The 17,874-nt window shown below is 38.3% G+C and overlaps 1 protein-coding gene across 3 annotated transcripts; it reads right to left on the reverse strand.

Moving 5' to 3' along the window:
• Window positions 1-12,657: 12,657 nt before the first annotated feature.
• LOC103935152 (serine carboxypeptidase-like 1) lies at window positions 12,658-17,337 on the reverse strand. Of its 3 annotated transcripts, none has more exons than XM_048570741.1 (14): window positions 17,068-17,337; window positions 16,836-16,981; window positions 15,054-15,106; window positions 14,807-14,932; window positions 14,609-14,711; window positions 14,393-14,430; window positions 14,212-14,313; window positions 13,957-14,043; window positions 13,698-13,859; window positions 13,552-13,623; window positions 13,338-13,462; window positions 13,107-13,220; window positions 12,931-12,988; window positions 12,658-12,839 (listed from the first exon to the last, which is right to left on the reverse strand). In XM_048570741.1, the coding sequence occupies exons 1-14, from the start codon at window positions 17,184-17,186 to the stop codon at window positions 12,756-12,758; spliced, it is 1,389 nt and encodes a 462-aa protein (XP_048426698.1). In that variant the 5' UTR covers window positions 17,187-17,337; the 3' UTR covers window positions 12,658-12,755. The 3 variants fall into 3 exon arrangements, with proteins under 3 accessions (XP_048426698.1, XP_018499992.2, XP_048426699.1); XM_018644476.2 differs by having other exon boundaries at window positions 15,054-15,130; window positions 17,068-17,335; XM_048570742.1 differs by lacking the exon at window positions 12,931-12,988 and having other exon boundaries at window positions 15,054-15,130; window positions 17,068-17,336.
• Between the last annotated feature and the right edge of the window lie 537 nt (window positions 17,338-17,874).

The following is a 17,874-nucleotide window of genomic DNA, read 5'->3' on the forward strand; positions in this document are numbered from 1 at the left end:
ATAAAACCAAACAATGTGGTCAAAAGTATTGTATTAGAGAAAGATCGTATTGCATTGTAATCCCAAATTGAATAGGTTCTCCACCTCTTATGATTAACTTGGGTAGCCATGACATACTGCTAGGTGTCACTTATGGTTTGTGAAAGCCCTAAAAGTGTATAATCACTAAAGGGAGAATTGAAAAATAAGTTTCAATTCACATTCGATTTGAAGAGTTCTAATCGTCCACTGCCTTGCTAAAAAGAACCTAATGGATCATACACCGTGTAAGGTAGAGATTGAAGAAATAATGGAGATGAGTAAGGATAATTAAATTGTTTAATTATTTATGGCTAGGATTAATTAATATGTTAATTAATCAAATGAATAAGTTCGTTTTAGCTTTTGAGTAATTATTGGACCTTAAGGCCCAATGGGCTTAGAATCGTCAAGCCCATTAACTTAAGTTGTATGACAACTTAATGAATAAAGACTCAAAAGGGCCCAAACAACCTAAATCCTTTAGAAGGTTGGCTATATCATGAATGAAAGGTTTTTTGGTTCTTTTTGTCACTTAAGTGAAGTGACTATATAGCCAAATTTCATAAGGGTTATCTTAAGGAAATTGAAGTGACTATATATCAATCATGTCACATCCTGGCCCGGGCCCCACCACATCCCGGGCTCCACTCCACCATAGCACGATATTGTTTTTTGGGCCTCGACCATGCCCTCATGATTTTGTTTCGAACAGCCTGTTCCTAAAAATTATGATTTTTATAATTTTAATAAGTGAAGTTACAAAAATGCCCTTCGAGGCAAAGTGTTGACTTTTGTTGACTGTCGTGTCATGTTACTTAAGGTTCGTTTTCTTGGCATATTCTTGTAGTACGCATTGCTACAGACGCACGGAGTGCAAATAGGGCGTGATTTGGAGTTATAACGGAAGAGTTATTAATGTTTAAAGTTAGGGATATTTTGGTAATTTTATTTAACTTGGAAGGCTCCAGATTTCTAGAGCAAAGATCTGTGAGGCCATGTGTGTGGCTGGGATGGAAGGAAGGAAAGAAATCGACTGCCGGGATGAGAAGGAGAGAAGAGAAAGGAGGAAATGAGGGAGGAAGGTGACCAATCAGAAACAGGAGCAAGGAGGGGAAATGAGAGAAGAAAAGAAGGGGAGACACGGGTTGGCCCGTGTAACCCGTTGAGCACCACCCACACCACCGCCTTCTTGACATTTTTCCGTTGGTTTTCCCGCGATCTAACTCTCACTACCACTCAAAAACTAATCCTTATCTTCGCATCTTCCATTTCCAACTAAATTTTATTGGGTTTGAGCTTGAATTCAAGTAGAATGAAACCCATGGGTGCCTTGGCGAAATCCGACGATCGTGAAGTTAACCCAGCAAATTACCATCACCACTAGGCTCCCCTCAACCTCAGGAACAAAGCCCAAGCAATGTTTGAGGCGTTGGAGTGAATTTGGTGGTTGAATCGAACACACCCAAGTTTAGGGTTCTGCATGGTTCGAGCTAAATTGGAGCTTTTCCCGGTCAAATTGGCCTTAGTGACAGGTATGAAAGTTACTCCACTCATTGAGATCTTTATACATGTAAAATTTGAGAATTTTTAGAAATAGTTGAACTTTTTGACTAGTCGGGGCGGCCGACCGCCACCGACAGCGGCGCATGGCCAGTGGATCACCGATGCTATTTTATGTTAAATCGATACATTGATCTTAGATTTTATATCCATATGATGTGATTTGTTTATGTGAATCTAGTTTGATTAAGGTATGTTGCTTGGTAAAAATATGAATCGACGATCTGACTGTTGGATTGTCACCAAAATTCAATATGTTTTAGTACGTAATATTTGAGGATTGTAGGAACTTATGGATCGAGAATCCGATGCATGGATCTTCCCGAATTGGATTTGTAAATTTGTAAAATAAAACGTTAACCGCCACTTAAATTTGCAATTGGCAGAGATCTAACTGTTAGATCGTAATGAAATTTTAGGATGATGTTTTAGAAACATAATGTGGATCTTTGAAAGTTATTGATCGGAAATCTAAGGAGCGGATCTTCCAGATTGAGTTACGTAGGGTTGTGGACCTTACCATCGATCTTTGACCCATGGTTGATTTTTGGTCAATAGGTCTTAAATCATTCTAGATCGTCCTTGGGGGATGTGTTTTATGTAAATTACATGTTCTATCAATAAGGATTCTGAGATGTGATTTGATATTTGTTTTAGGCGACTGTCGTTCGAGACATCTCGATATTTATGTTAGGGAGTTGTAGCGCGGACTCCAGGTGAGTGGGCTTTTGGTTTTCTATATATACGTATGTAACGTTTTTCCCAAAAATTGTTTTAAATGAAGTGTGATTGAAATGCCATGTCATACTTGCGTTACATTTTAGTATATGCATTAGTGTTGTCATGCATAATGTTGCATGATGCTACGAAGCCCAGGTAAGTTACAGATCAGTACATTATGATGTTAGTGATTGTGATGTATATGGTTATGTCTGGATGCATTTGGTACTCATTATCCTGCACCCTGGTGTTAGTGCTTTGCCCGAGGTCAGGGCTTAGCCTTCATGTGATCGTTCACCTCTCGCACCACACGCTCACCTTGGATCCAAGGCAGGTGCCAGCCTGTCGTATAAACCACATTAGGTGGTTCTGACTCACAGGTGACTTGCGATACTTTGCACAGCCTTCATGTGATCGTAGCACTTGAGCGTATTTATTTACACATAGCCTGTCATACAGATCACATTATGTGGTTCCGACTCGTGTGCAGGAATTGTTTATGAGCTATAGATTCAGCCGTACAGGTCATGTTAGGTGACTTCGGCTGATATATCTTTTATATTGATTTGCATCACTTGGCTTACATATTTATTACTGAGATACTTGACATGGCACTCACTTTGGTTTTCATTGGTCTCAAGCCTGATTTTTATGTACGTATGTATGTATTATTATTTTCTGGGAAATTATACAGGTTTTACGGTGAGGGGTTATTATTTTTGGAAAGAAAAATGGTTCTAAAAAGCTTTGTTTTTGCCCACTCACATTTTTTTTTTTGCCCCTCCAGGTTTTAGCTACTGAAAGTTCATATCGACAAGGATTCTTGGCGAATCTTAGTATGGGTGGCTACCTCTGAGGGTATGATCCTTACCCACACTACTGTACTTTACTTAGCTCTGACGTCGCGTGTGAAATGGGTTCATTCCTGCTCACAGTGCACTCTAGTCTTTACGTACTTTTAGGTTCAAATTTATTCACATTTTCCACATCATTATACTTTATAGTTTCATCACCTTCCAGGTGTCAGCCGGCACAGGTCGACTCGAAGTCCCAGTGGACATTTCGGTCGGCGTGTGTCAAATCATCCTCCAAGGTCACTCATCTCTTCTTCAAGTCCCTCCTTGGTGTGGAAACTTAAAGGTTTCCCTTCTTGGGAACTTGAAGAATCCATTCAACCATCATCCTCCAAGAAATCTATAGAGCTAAGAAGGAAAGAATGAAGGCCCTCTCTCTTAGGTGATTAGCCTTTGCTTATGCAAAGAGGATTCAACAAAGGTATAATATTTCTTTACTCATTTTGTTTTTGAGTTGAGTCTTGGTTCACCACAACTACTAGGCCTTGAATTTCATGGGTAAAGTTTTATTTTTGAGTGCCTACAAGCATGATTCCACTTTTAATTGTTAATTGCATGCATAGATGTTGCTCAAATGAACTTGTTTTTTCACAAATTATTTCTTCAAGTGGTATCAGAGCCTAGGTCTAGTAGTTGGTGAATCCTTTTAAGCATGTGTAGAAGTTAGTAATAGAATATTAGGATAAACTTTTTTATTTATTTTCATAACCAGGACAAAAGCCAAGAGTACAATTGAAACCCACAAAGAAAGTAAGCAACAAATAAACTAAGAACATAAATAAGGTAATGAAGGGGGGTACAAAGGGATAAGATGCCGCAACAAATGCTATAACGTTGCCTCCTTCACTACCGATTTCAAGGAATTAAGGAGGGCAAGGTAAACCATCATTGTTCAGAACATGAACGAATGAAGATGGGGATCGATTAACCCCATTGAAGTTGCACATCTCTGAATTTCTTTTCGACACCAAACGGTCCGCCGCTATGTTGGCCGATCTTAAAACCCAAGACCAGTGACAAGCATGAAAAAACTTCCCAAGCAGCATGATTTTCACCAAGGTAGGAAAGGTCTCCCAACTGCCTATCATTGAAGAGTCCAGCAAGCAAGAAATATTTTCCTTCAAGTCGAACTCAACAATAATCATATCCATGCCTAGAGAAATAGCAAGCTCAAGCCATATAAAATTGCTAATACCTCTGCCGTTACAACACTCGGCTCCTTAATCTTCAGCTTTCTTGCCGTAACGAATAGGCCATCATTGTTTCTTGCGAGCATGCCCAATACTAGTGGTAGTAGTCCAACTTGTATCCATGTTTAATTTTGTAATAGAGGAGCAAGGAGGTGACCAACGTACCAACGTAGAGTGCACTATTTGTTCCATTCGAGGGTTCACACTATGTCCACAAGAGGCCTCCAAAAATGCTCTAGCCGTAGAAGAGATAGATATAAGAACTTGTTGAAGTGTTATGACCTTCTGATTGAAGATGTAATTACATCTGGCCTTTCAGATATGCCAACATGTAAAGTAGCATGTGATAATATCCTTCTAATTTCCACATTCGAGCCAATATTAGAGCTTATGAGGAAGGACAACCAATTTGCCAAGGTGAAGATACCAGCCCGATTAATTTTGTAATTTAGAAGACCACCAAACCAAATGGTCTCCACCCACGAGCATAAGAGGAAAAGATGCTCCACGGATCCATCATGGGCATTGACCTCTTACTCACCACACCAATGATGGAGATGTGAAGGTGAGATGAATGACCTAGGAGAGATTTGATGCTAGTGAAATCTCTCTAACATGGCCGGCTATAAGGAGAGGAAGGGGTGATTGTTGTTCCTCTAAAATTCCTTTCTTACAACCCTAATAAGGTTTGAGTTATAACTACCCTTTTATACCCACTCAAATTTGAGTGGCATGATGGAAATTAAAAACTTTTCCCTTGTTTGCCGGGCCATCTAAAGTCAATGGGCTGTTTGCCCCATTTAGTTTAAGTTGTTACACAATCTTAAGCTTAATAGGCTATATGGATCAAAATTTTTTTGCGCCTCGAACCCTGAAACTAACTCAAAGCCCAATATGAACCTTTTGTATAATTAATTAATATTCGACTGTTATCAATTAAACTATTTAATTGCTTATCCATCTCATTGATATTTCTTCACACTTATCCTTACACGGTGTATGATCTATTAGGTTCCAATTAGCAAGGCAGTAGGTGATCGTACTCTTACTAATTGATTGTGAATTGAAACTTACTTTCAGTGCTCCCTATGATGAAGATTAGTGATTGTTAATCTTCAGGGCTTCCACAAACCATGAGTGACACCTAGCAATATGTCATGGCTACCCAAGCTAAGTAGAAGTGGTTGGAGAACCTATTTAGTTACAACTACAATACAATACAATCATTCTCTAATCAGCCCAATAAGAAGTGCCATATACCCAGGTGACCCACACACAATTTTGCAAGCCCACAATTCTAATTCATGCGTCAATGATGTGTTTTGAGGAGAAACCAACTTCCACCTCTAGAGAGTCATCCCACCACATGCTTAAACCACCAGCTCTCTCGATTAGGGAAACATGAAATCCCTCGAGTAAACCATACGTCATCTAACATCTTTAATTCTATGATCGTTCATTTTTGTTTCAGTGAGAAATATCATAGATGGTCTATACTTTTGAATTGGCCCATGTAAGGCCCTAATTACTGTGACCAAACCAAGACCACGGCAGTGCCGCAGTAGGTGTATCATGGTGACATTGCAGCTGTTGAATGTTATCCACCACCGCACTAGGAACCTTCCTCTGTTTTCACAATCATTGCTTTTTTCTCCGCCTTAGAGATCTCTTCCATGTAGTCCCAGAACTCCTGATAGGCAATAGGAACTTCATGCATCTTTTCCTTAGCATATATTGTCCTTTTAGCCTCCAGGCACCTCTCCCTCAAGGTCATATTCCGGAGTCTTGTCACTGCCTTCTTCTTGCCCTTAGAGCTACTCTCTCCCATTTTCACCTTTTTTGGGGTGATTCTGCAGCCTCATGTTCCTCCCAGACCAAGCCCATTTTAGAGTTGTAATCCCCACCACCAGGTTAAGGATAAGGATTTGAAGTTTGTGCAACCCCCCCTTCATCCTAAGGAGATGTTCATCCAAGTATCCAATAAGTCTCTTAAAACTTATTGAAAATATAAAATGAAAAAAGGAAGTATAAATCTATTTTATGTCTAAGTGAGAGTCACGCCTTAGGCAATCGACGAGTGCTAGGCAGGTCTAGGCGGGCAAGGTGGTGCCTGGGAATGTCTAGGTGTCCTTTCTTATTTTTTTTAAATGTCTAGAGATTAATTGAGGTGATGATCAGCTGCCTAGCTTAGGCGGAGACTTTTAGAAGATTGGTATAAATTCAAACTCAACAAAGTCTCTTTGAAGATAAAGCCCTACAAACAAGAACTCATAATTTTTTTTTCAAACACCCTCAATATTAATCAGAAATTAAAATAACATTTGTAGAGAAGGGAAGGAGAAAGATGAGTTGAAGTAGGGAACGAATTAATTATTGTTTCTTTTGGCTAAAATAAAAATAAAAATTAGTAGTGCTTCCTGTTCAACCACATAACAGAAAGTACAATCGATTTTAGTCGAGGTAATGTTTAATAAATCTCATATTCGGATTTTTAAGCTTGGTGGAGAACTTGATTGAATCAATGAGCTCGGAGTCGCTTTATGAGATTTTCTATTCGCTGACAAGGATTTCCATGCCAACGGATTTAGGGTAGTCTAATGGGATAAGAGAGCATGCGAAAGGAGAAAACAAGGGTGATGTGGATGCCATAGATGCACTTTTTAATTCGAAAACTTCATTTTAATCCTAAAAAAAGATGAGTTTTGGATTATAAAGTTGTGTAATTATATATTGATGCTTCATTTCTTTCTTTTTTTTTTTTCCTCTTTTTAATGTATTAATTACATTTCATTTATCAGAATATATTTTGATGTCTACAATTAGGTAAACTAATTTATATATATATATATATATATATATATATATAAAATAGGAATATACCATTAGTATAATGTTCATTTAGGTACATTAATTCATTTGATGCATTTCAGTATATCCATTGATACAAATATGTAGGTACATTAATTCAATACAATACATTTTAGTACAAACATTTCGGTACTTATATTTTAGTACATACATTTCGGTATTGACATTTTGGTACATACATTTAGATTCATTATAATATATGTTGGTGCAAACATTTTGGTACAACCATTTTTGTACAGTTATGTATTTACATATTTATGTGTCACTAATTTCTTTTAATATTTTCTTATTTATGGTCATTTATTATTGAAAGCACTAATCATGTGCATATGATAAATTTTCATAAAAGTACACTTTAAGGGATTAAATCGAATATATAATCTAAAGTTAGGTTTATTTATTTATTTATTTTTTTAAATTCTAATCTTTTGCAAGGACTGATATTCAAAAACCCCTTAATCCATGTTAGTCAGTGTTGGACGGAATTAATAGAAACAAGGAAATGAGAGCGAACTCTGCTGTCAGTATTTGTAGGGAGGAAATAACTAGTTGTCAGGAGAATAATGTAACCACGTACTGATCATATCAAAACATTGTGTAGAACTGAAGTCTGTTGTCTGCTATTTGTCCCTCTCCCAGCAAAATTGCACGTGGGAATTAAATTTAGATGAGTGCCTATATTTGCTTTGAGTATATTAATTTAAACAAAAATGCTTCCTAGAGGCAACGCGTGAACTTTTATTTAAGAAAGACAAGACTGCTTTTATTAAATGGGTAGGGCTCTTAAATATTCCCACGTGCAGCTCAGTATCCCTGGAAGTCTAAGCAACTGATTGCAACTACCCATAGCTCCCCTGTTCATGGCAATGAAAAGTCAAAAACATTAAAGATAGAGATTAATCACCAAATCTCATATTTAATGCATTCCCAATTGAAAATTGACTCCATCAAGTAAGTAATCGCTATCTCAATCAATTAGGGAGACTTCCATCATTATCCTAAGATATTATTTCTTAATTAATATCTTGGGAATATTCTTTCCATACGCTTTGGCCAATAGGATGCCGCCATGTGTAGGGCAAAGCCCTAACACTATGGCCGGCCCCTTCTTATCTATAAATACCTCTATCTCTACCAAATTTCAGTAAGCTTTACACTCACTCTTTTAAAAGAAACTAACTTAGGCATCAGAGATTCATTGGCCTAACCTCCCCATCTTGTGGACGCATGAGGCTTAGATTTTTTTTTTATCAAATGTGTTGATTATTTTGTAGGTACAGTTTCGTCAAGATCGAAGACGGCGGAATTTGCTACCACAAATTGGTATTTCTATTGAGAGCTTGATTGAAATACTTGAAAAAGAATCTCTCAATTGGTTTTTCGAAATTTCTACGTTGAATTTCTCATATGCAACATCATTTAATTTTTCTTAGAAAATTTTCTTGATCAGTCCCTAGAGAAAAGATACAATGGTTGAAAATTCCGAAACCATGATGAGCAGAACCCCATAAGTTCAAGGATTTGGACCAAAGTATGGAGATGAGGATGTGGCCCCACGACGACAGTCATCGAGGCTCAACACGATGACATAAGAAGCCTAACCGCTCCAGAACACCATCATTGTTGTGGCCACTAATAGAACCAATTTTGCGCTCCTCTGTGAGGGCAATCGAGTACCAATCTGACCAGCCTGCAAAATAGTAAAACTACCGTTAGCAAGCCTAGGGCCATGAGGGAGGGGGTATGTGCTGGCAAAGGCTCTCCGACGGTCAAGTTAGTGAATGATTTTAGACTTAAGCAGTGTGTAAGAGAATTTTAATGTGTTACCATAGATGAACCCTAAATGGGTGTATTTATATTGTAGGGAGAGAAATCTTTCAGGACAGAGTCCTCGTTCTAAGTCGGGAGAATCCTAGAAGATATCTAGAAGTAAATATTGCATCCTGTTAGGAGTTGTGATTACTTGCGGCGCATGCCAATTCCTAGATTGTAGGAACTCCAAGACTTATATAATTTGATTGTGTCTATATCTGGATAAGATCCCGTGCCTTGCAAAACAAGCATGGTTATCCAGCCAAGTCGCTAGGACTTCGCCTAGTACCCTTGAGTTAAGTGATGATGGCACCGCTATTTTGTCTGATATAGCTCTGCCCGAAGCTAATGAGTCCATGATCAGATTTCTAAATTAATTGTATTTGGATAACCTTATTACGACCCTGGAAAATCATAGTCCCACAGCCACTACCGAGCATCCCATGACAATGACGATTGCAGTAGCAGCAGCAGCTCAAGTCAAGGCTTATGCGCATGGTGCAGCAGCGGAGCATCAAGGGCAAGAGGCCCAAACTAGAGCAAATGCCTTAATAGGCCCAGGGTAGGAAGCCCATCCCATTTGCTGCAAAAGCAGCCCAAGCCTAAAAAGGGCATGCGACAGCTGAACATGTAGCACATGTCAATGGGCAGCGGTTCATGCGTATGCCCAGCAAGTCCCAGCTCACGGCCTAGCCAGCTAAGCAAGTTGGCCTGCCTCGTGATCCACTCCAACGATTTACCTCGCGACCTAAACCGGTCGAAGACCATTTCAAACGATTTGGATTCTAACGACCAGACCATCATCTGAGCTATTCCATCCCAAATGGCTAACAACACTTATCCCGACAGGTTGCTGACTTAACCAGCGCATCCGTGCAATAGACGACCTTGATAAATCAGCTCATTGAGCGTATCGAGATGCAACGCACCCCACACGAGGTGTCTAGAAACAGGACAAGGCCGAAAGGTCCTTACTTTTTCCATCAGCGTCCTAGCAAGCAGTCGTTCAACCCGCCACGAACCGAGTGTTCGGGTAGTGTACTATCTCAGCATAGCCCTTGGGAAAGCGTCTTATTCTACCTTAGTGTATAGAGAAGCGTTCATTCCCTGTTTGCCCTATGAGTCAGTGTACATTCGGGGTTGAGTCCACATTTTGACAAGCATTCCAGACATTTTAAGTGAAGCGTCCACTCACAACTAGGCCTTTAAGGGGATCATCCTATGAAACACCAGAGTAAGTAGTAGCACAAAAGACAGAAAGAAACACGAAAGTAGTTCAGCTCGAGTTCAACTAGCAACCTACGCCAAGTGTAACATCGAGCAGCTCTTCACCAGCTAGAGACGAACCACATGCATTGCGACCGTGGCACAGATGAACAGAACAAGCAAAAAAGTAGCACAAGCTAGTAGGTCAGCAAAGGCAAATCCAAGAGGAATTACAAAGGCTCATAGTATAGCAGCTGCACAGATTCCAGTGTTTTGAAACCATTGACGATGCGATTCGAAGAGCAGGTCACCATTCACAGATGAGATTGAGCATACAGAGCCACCACAGAAGTTTGGCCTACCACATTTCACCCTTTTCAAATGAGATGAAGATTCATATAGGCACTTGAAGCATTAACGCAATACCATGATACTTTACGGCAACGATGACGCTCTCATGTGCAAGATTTTCACCACAAAGTTGCAGGGCGAGGCACAAGAATGGTTTCATACCCTACTGTCGTGCTTAATCCGGAACTTCCACAAACTTTTGTTGGTTTTCACTAGAGAATATTTTTCTATCGCCCAATCAAGAAGAAGTCTCACCACCTATTCAACATGAAGAAGGTTCCGAAAGAGTCAATTTGCACGTATGTCAAGAAGTTTAAGGCGGAGAAGGCAAAGATCGTCAGATGTGACAATACCATGCAAGCTTAGCTTTTAGGAAGGGGCTCCCATCAGATTACCCCTTTTTTGGAGAGCTAATCATGGGTGAGGACTTTACTTTGGCAAACTTTTATGCTTTAGCAGAAAAGAACTCTAGGATGAGGCCAAGCGCGCCCAGAAGCCACCTGAACAGCCACGAAAAGACTCAAAGCCAGTTCTAGAAAAAGATGAGCGAGAAGTAGCTCAATGACAAAAGCAAGCCAAAAGGCAATCGTAGGGACCGATCCTTGACGAAAATAAGCTCAACACCTAAGGTGTTCATCAAGTTCTCAATCCCGATCAACTAGACCCTCTATGAACTCAAGGGCGAGCCATGGTTCAAGATGCCACAACCTATGAAGGGAGATACTTCTAAGCTGGACCAGTTGAAGTATTACGCATTTCATGGGGGGTCCGGGACGCACAACCAAGGACTGCCTCACTTGGAAAAGGTATCTTGAGAGGTTGGTGAAGGAAGGTAGATGTGATAAGTATGTCAACAAGCTAGCAATACAGCCAAGGAGAGGCATAAATATTGATACCGAACTCCTGACCAAGACAATCTAAATCAACAGCATCTTCGTTGAATCTAAATATCTGGGGGCCACCAACAATTTCAAGAAGAGGAAGATCCAGCAGGTGAGATCCGTCATCCAAGTTCAAGCCATAGATGCTGTACCTGGACCGATCATTGGTTTCACTGAGCAGGACGCTGAAGGAATAGACTTTCTTCACGAAGACGACCAGGTAGGAGTTTGTTGCAGAAGCAGGTAGTCTTTGTCTTGAAGACATTAACTGATAAGAAGCATGTTATGGAATTGCATGGGTCTATCTAGACTTGATTTCGTGTCATAATTTAGATTTTCGCGTAGGATTAACAAACTAAACCTTTTTTGTATTGTTGAAGCGCAGACTACTCTTGATAAGGTCTCTTCTACTTGTTATAATGCTTTTTTTATTTATTTATTGTAGTGTTAACGGTGTAGGTGTTGGAAAGGCTGGTGGCCTTCGTTTTTTCTGGAAATCGAATGCCTTGAATATCAATATAATCTACTCTTTTGATCGTTTTATACAGGCTATTGTGCATGATCTTGTTTGTGATACAAGTTATCTAATTACTTTAGTGTATGCTTACCCTAAAAAAGAATTACAATATGAGTTATGGAGTAAAATTCTTACACTGAACCCAAATAACAATCCTTTGTTACTCTTGGGAGATTTTAACAATATCCTAAACGCCGAAGAAAATTTGGGAGGGAATAGAACAATAACTAAGCGCATGATTGATTTCAATAATTTTACAATGGTGGTAATCTGGTCTCTATACCTGCTTCCGGAGTTCATTTCAGTTGGACAAATGGACATAAAGATAAATCGATAGTCTTTGAAAGGTTATACCATGCGTTTGCTAATTTCGAGTGGCTAAATATGTTTGAACATGTTCATGTACACAACTTGCCAACATTTGGCTCGGACCTTAGTCCTACCATATTTCAATGTAATAATATTGGCCATAAAAGGAAGAACTCTTTAAAGTTTGAGGTAATGTGGCTTAATCACTCTGAATTCAATCAATTTGTTATAGACAATTGGCAATGTAATATCTCTAGACACCCAAATGATATGTTTAGAGCGTACTCTGAAGGATTTAAATTCAATGTGAAACGGTGAAGCAAAGATGTCTTTGGTAATGTGCAAAAGCAAATTAAACACTTCATGACTAAGCTTACAACATATTGTTTATTCCACACATTGTTATAAATCTACTCCAAATAAATGAGGATCTATAAATCGAAGGGTACTGCATCAGAATTACTGACTACAAAGGGTAATATGCAAACCACCTACTAATCATAGCAAGACACTCTTCAGGTTTGTACTCTGGAGCTGTGTGACCGGCTCCCTGCATGAAGAGAAAATTTTATTCGGCTTTTGCTCTAGCGAACTCTAGTATCTATGAAAAATTAAGTTCATAAAGGTTCTTGGCTTCTTGCCTTTATAGTCGTAAATGTCAACTTGTAATTAGTTATGTGTGAGTACTGCACACTGTATCTAAAAGTGAAAACATTATATGTGGTAAGCATGTGATAATTGTAATCTAAATTTATAATTAAACTCAGTATGAACGGGGGAACAAAGATTATGTCTTAAGCGAAAATGTAGCACCAACCCTGCAATCTGCCCACTGACGAACCATGGCCTCCAACGACTGTCAACAGTCAAGTTAAGCGACTCTATCCAAGCAAGAGTACCCACATATGGAACTACCATATCATGATCACCACTGTTAACAGAAATTTTGAGTGCGGAAGCAACGATCATGCGATATATGCGGAAACACATTGTGTCAGATTCTGTTAGAAAACTTCCCTAACGAAAGAAAATTGGACAGATATATTACCTGTAAACAAGAACTCTATAGCCTCGTTTTATGAGGTTCTCATGATATACAAGACTAGAGGAAACATCATTTATATTTGAATCTTCTAAGCTTTTATTGCATCTCACCCATTCTTCAATGCTTCCCTAATTGTCATTTAAAATCGGAAAATTAAAGTCCCCTGAAATGTCATGAGAACCTGAAATGGATTTTTTAAAATTTAACCTTTGATTACCTCCTGAACATGAAGAGCATCTTGAACAGTTCTGTCATTTGCCCAAATTTCAGAGAAGATATAATTGTAGTCCTACATTAAAACAAGGAAGATACGATTAGAGTTCACTTGTGCTTGTTTGTGTGTGCGTACGGAGAGATATATACCCGACACCATGGCCTCAGAAGTTTAGAAGAAGTTAAGAGGATATTTAGAGAGTCCTTATCACTGAGATGGTTCGGATTCCATATTGATCCTCTTGATTTTAGCAAAGTTACTGTAGTACACGTAGGTTCCAGTATCTGTCCAAGGTATATGTCTTCCGTGCACTGTGAATTCAAATGTAAAGTCAGTATAATGATTCCAGATTACATGAAAATGAGAAGTACTTGCAGAAACCAAGGACCTTATTGTGTTTCCACTCACCTCGTTGTAAATTTCAAGATCAACCACACATAATGCGTTGTACGGATCCACATTGATATAATCTCCGTTGCAATTTGTTTGAAGTGACTAGCAAAAATGTGAAAATTTGTAACTTGAGAGACGTTGTTGTTTTATTGAGAACTATACATATAACTTAAGAGCTAAGATCCAACAGTTTTGATTAAAATATAGTTCAGATTAATCTGAGTAGCCACAGTCCAATCTCAACTTGAAAACAACAGGAGGCTATTTCACCTGGTATAGTTCATCTGATATAAGTGCTTTTAGGTAAGCAAATAAAATTCTGGAATTTTCATCTTTTTTCGGATCTGTCAGTGGATTGCCAAGCACATATCCCTGCATCCAACATATGGTCAGGGATTAATTAACTAAAACATAACAGCAATCATTCATATTCTAATTGAAGAAGACGTACTTTGATATTCATTGGCGGCATATTGTCATCATGATTACCTACATATAAGAAACAAACAAAACAACTGCGGATCAATACCCAATGTGTTCATCTGCCACATATTGAGCACGAAGACTTTATGAATGAAATGTTAATATATACACGCGACACTGAATTAAATAAAGGTTGAATGTAAGAGGAAGAACTATGCCCAATGGGGTGATGAAAATAGCTTACCATCGGATATTTCTTGAACGATAAGAGGAATAACTATCCCCGAGTAAGAATCGCCACCAATATAGAGTGGATTGTTGAAGAACTTAGGGTGGTCCATAAGCCACTGCACCAATACACCGAATGTAGCTAAAAACCTTGTATGTGCTCAGACAGATTAATGAATACATTTACCATGTTGGTAGCTAAATATATCCTCACCTTTCTTAGAAATTCATATGTTTGTGCTGCTGATAAAGTGTCACTCATATTAGCGTATCCTCTCCAAGTTTTTGCGTATGAGAATCCGGTGCCGACCGGCGCATCTACAAATATTATGTTGGCAACCTGAAATTCTTGGGTTATTGACAATATTTGTATGAAATCCAGAATAACTCAAAGCTGCAGCAATTGATCTCACATACGAAAACACAAACACTTCGAAGGCAATTGAATTAGTGTCACGCACCTTTGTCCATGAGTATGGATTCAACTTTAACTTTGGCTTGTTGCCAATGGAATCTGCATAGTCAAAGGATAGTGGACCTACAACAAAGTAAGGGTTATATAATAAAGATGGTTACAATAATTAAGTTTTGAATAAAATGACTTGCAGCAGACTACTAATGTTCATAAATTGTTCGAAATTGCTTCAATTGGAAATTTGGGAGTAATATATGTTCACTAGACACCTCGTAAAAACTTTTGAATTATAAACTCGTACTTATAGACGTCTACTACACAGTACAAGAAAATAAAATTCATCCATCAAACTCTAAAGAATTGGATTAAATAATGAAATTACACATTTCAATTGTTGAGATGGTCTGTTTTTAGAATTTTTGTTGGTAAGTTGTTGATATTTGATCCATAATTTCATCAATGTTTGATCAGCATGCCATTTTTATTTGATTTTGATCAGTTTGACATTTAGAATTTGTAAAATTCTCATTCATGTTAATTTTCCCAAACTATATGGGGCTCATAAGAGGCTTGTAAATATAACTCAGTACTACGGTCTAGTGGTATTTCTCTTCTTTTATAAGTGAGAGGTCTTAGCTTCGATTCTCACCAAATGCGAATTTAAACCACATTATTACTAACGAATTGTAAGACATAACTCACTTCTTTAGTGTAGATAATATCGTTTGTTCAAAAAAAAAAAAAAAAGAACAACAACAACAACATTGAACCTTACACTAGAGATCTCATGTTTGATTTTCTTTCTCCACCATTGCTTGCAATTGAGATGTATTGCATTTAATGCCCCCTCAACCCCTCCTGAAACTATAATTCACTCTTGGATTAAAATTAACACGCATGTTCATGTTTCTTCGTGATTGTGGGATCCATTACCAAAATGTAAGCAGAAAAAAATTAACGTCACATACAACTTTAGTTTCATTTCACCAATGTATTATAATATAAATAATAGTGAGAAAAAATTGGAGAAATGGTCCTTGAGTTATGATCAAACTGTAGCTTTGGTCCTTAAAAAGTTCATTAGATTAGTCCTTGAACTTAACAAAACGTGGAGCATTGGTCCCTTCATACTAACACCATGAGATTTTCTGTTAATTTGATGACGTGGTCTTTGTGGGCTTCATATTTTCTGTTAACTCTCTCTCTCTCTCTCTCTCCCATCTTCCCTTCCGCCTCACCTACCCCAAACCCCATCCACACCATTGTAGCACTCTCCCAACAACCAAAACAAAAGAAAGTTTCTAATCCAAATTTGGAACACATCTCCCTTTGCAAACGAATTCACAATGACATCCATCCACGCTGTCTAGACAGGTAAGATTCAAGAATTTGTGGGATGCGGGTTCGGGTGAAGGCGGTGGTCCGTGGGCTACAGGTTGGGGTCGGCTGGGGAGTGGGGATTAGCGATTGGGGGTTGGAAGTGGGAAGTTGGGGGGGAGTGTATCAAAGATTAATGTTGAAGGGTGGGCTGCGAGAGTTGGTTGGGTGAGGTAGGCCTGCAATTTTTGTTTAACACTTTTCACTAACATGTAACCACGTTTAACTAAAATTTAACGGAATTGGTAACGAAGGACTTTTATTAAGTTCAAGGACCAAATAATGAATTTTTAGTTTAGGGACCAAAGCTACAATTCGATCATAGTTCAGGAACCATTTCTCTCATTTCCTCTAATAGTGAATTATATCCTCAGAAATGATGCAGACAGTGAATAAATAAGCAAGTACCAAAATCCTCTGTAAAGAAGCACAGAGTGGACTACATAAGTACCTATTTCATATACGAGTGCAGAAAACGCAGAACAACCAGGACCTCCGGTGAGCCAAAGCACAAGAGGGTCATATTCTGGACTCCCTTCAGACTCAATGAAGTAATAAAATAGCTGCACATCATCCATGTCGCCTACTCCCACGTACCTTTTGTATAATAAATTCAAATTCATGTAATTTCATAGTCATCTTCCGTATTAAACTAGTTTTGAAAAGATACAAGAAGTACCTACCCAGTTTCAAGTTTGAAGGGGAGGTTACCGGGAAAGCCGGGTAGGGCGGTGATGATATTTGACGTTGAAGCAACATTGGTGCTCAAAAGAACCACCAGAAGAAGTGCTTGTGGCAACATGGTGACGACGCTTTACTTGCCGCTAGTTTAATCATATATACACGATGGCATGCACTTTCTCTGTATTGTTTAACACATTTAGATGGACTTACATACAAGATTAGGTGGAACCTTTGTGATAATGAGAGAAAGAGAGAGCCTCTTTGATTCGGGTTAGTTTGAACATTTTTTAAAATAATTGAAAGCGTTTTTAAAGAAAATGTTTTTAGGTTTCAAAATCACTTAAAGTGCTTCCTGAAAGAAGCACATAAATGGTGCTTCTTGCAGAAAGCACTTTAAGTGCTTTTCTAGAATTTAATTGCATTTTCACTAAGGATTAGTTCTAAAAACATTTTCATCAAAAGGGCTTTCGATTATTTTAATAATGCATCGAAACGAGCTCTCAATTATTGCTAGTTTTATAATATTAGGTGATGATGATGATGTTTTATTTGCTGCTAGTCTCATTTCATCATACATATATAGGATGTCATTATCTGTGTGCCGTTGCACATAATAAGGTTTAGTTTGGGATTGTTGTGTTTTTTAAAAAATTTGATTTTGTTTTGCTGTGAATAAACTGGTGTAAAATAAAACAAGTGAGTGTTTGGTAAATATATTTTTGTTGAAATTTTTTTTGTAGAAGTGTTTTCAACAAAAAAAAACAGTGTTAAACAAGTAAAAATGTAGAATAATCCAATATAATCTT

This window comes from the organism of the source record quoted next, unplaced genomic scaffold, assembly GCF_019419815.1.
Source record: "Pyrus x bretschneideri cultivar Hongxiangsu unplaced genomic scaffold, Pyrus_bretschneideri_v1 Contig55, whole genome shotgun sequence".
Lineage (NCBI taxonomy): Eukaryota > Viridiplantae > Streptophyta > Magnoliopsida > Rosales > Rosaceae > Pyrus > Pyrus x bretschneideri.

Excerpts from the sequence above, each read along its gene's own strand:
- LOC103935152 (XM_018644476.2), bottom strand. The coding sequence starts at position 17,186 with ATGTTGCCACAAGCACTTCTTCTGGTGGTTCTTTTGAGCACCAATGTT. Across the intron at positions 14,712-14,806 it reads CATATGAATTTCTAAGAAAG|TGGCTTATGGACCACCCTAA; the intron begins GTGAGGATATAT and ends GTATTGGTGCAG. Across the intron at positions 14,314-14,392 it reads TGCCGCCAATGAATATCAAA|GGATATGTGCTTGGCAATCC; the intron begins GTACGTCTTCTT and ends TGTTGGATGCAG.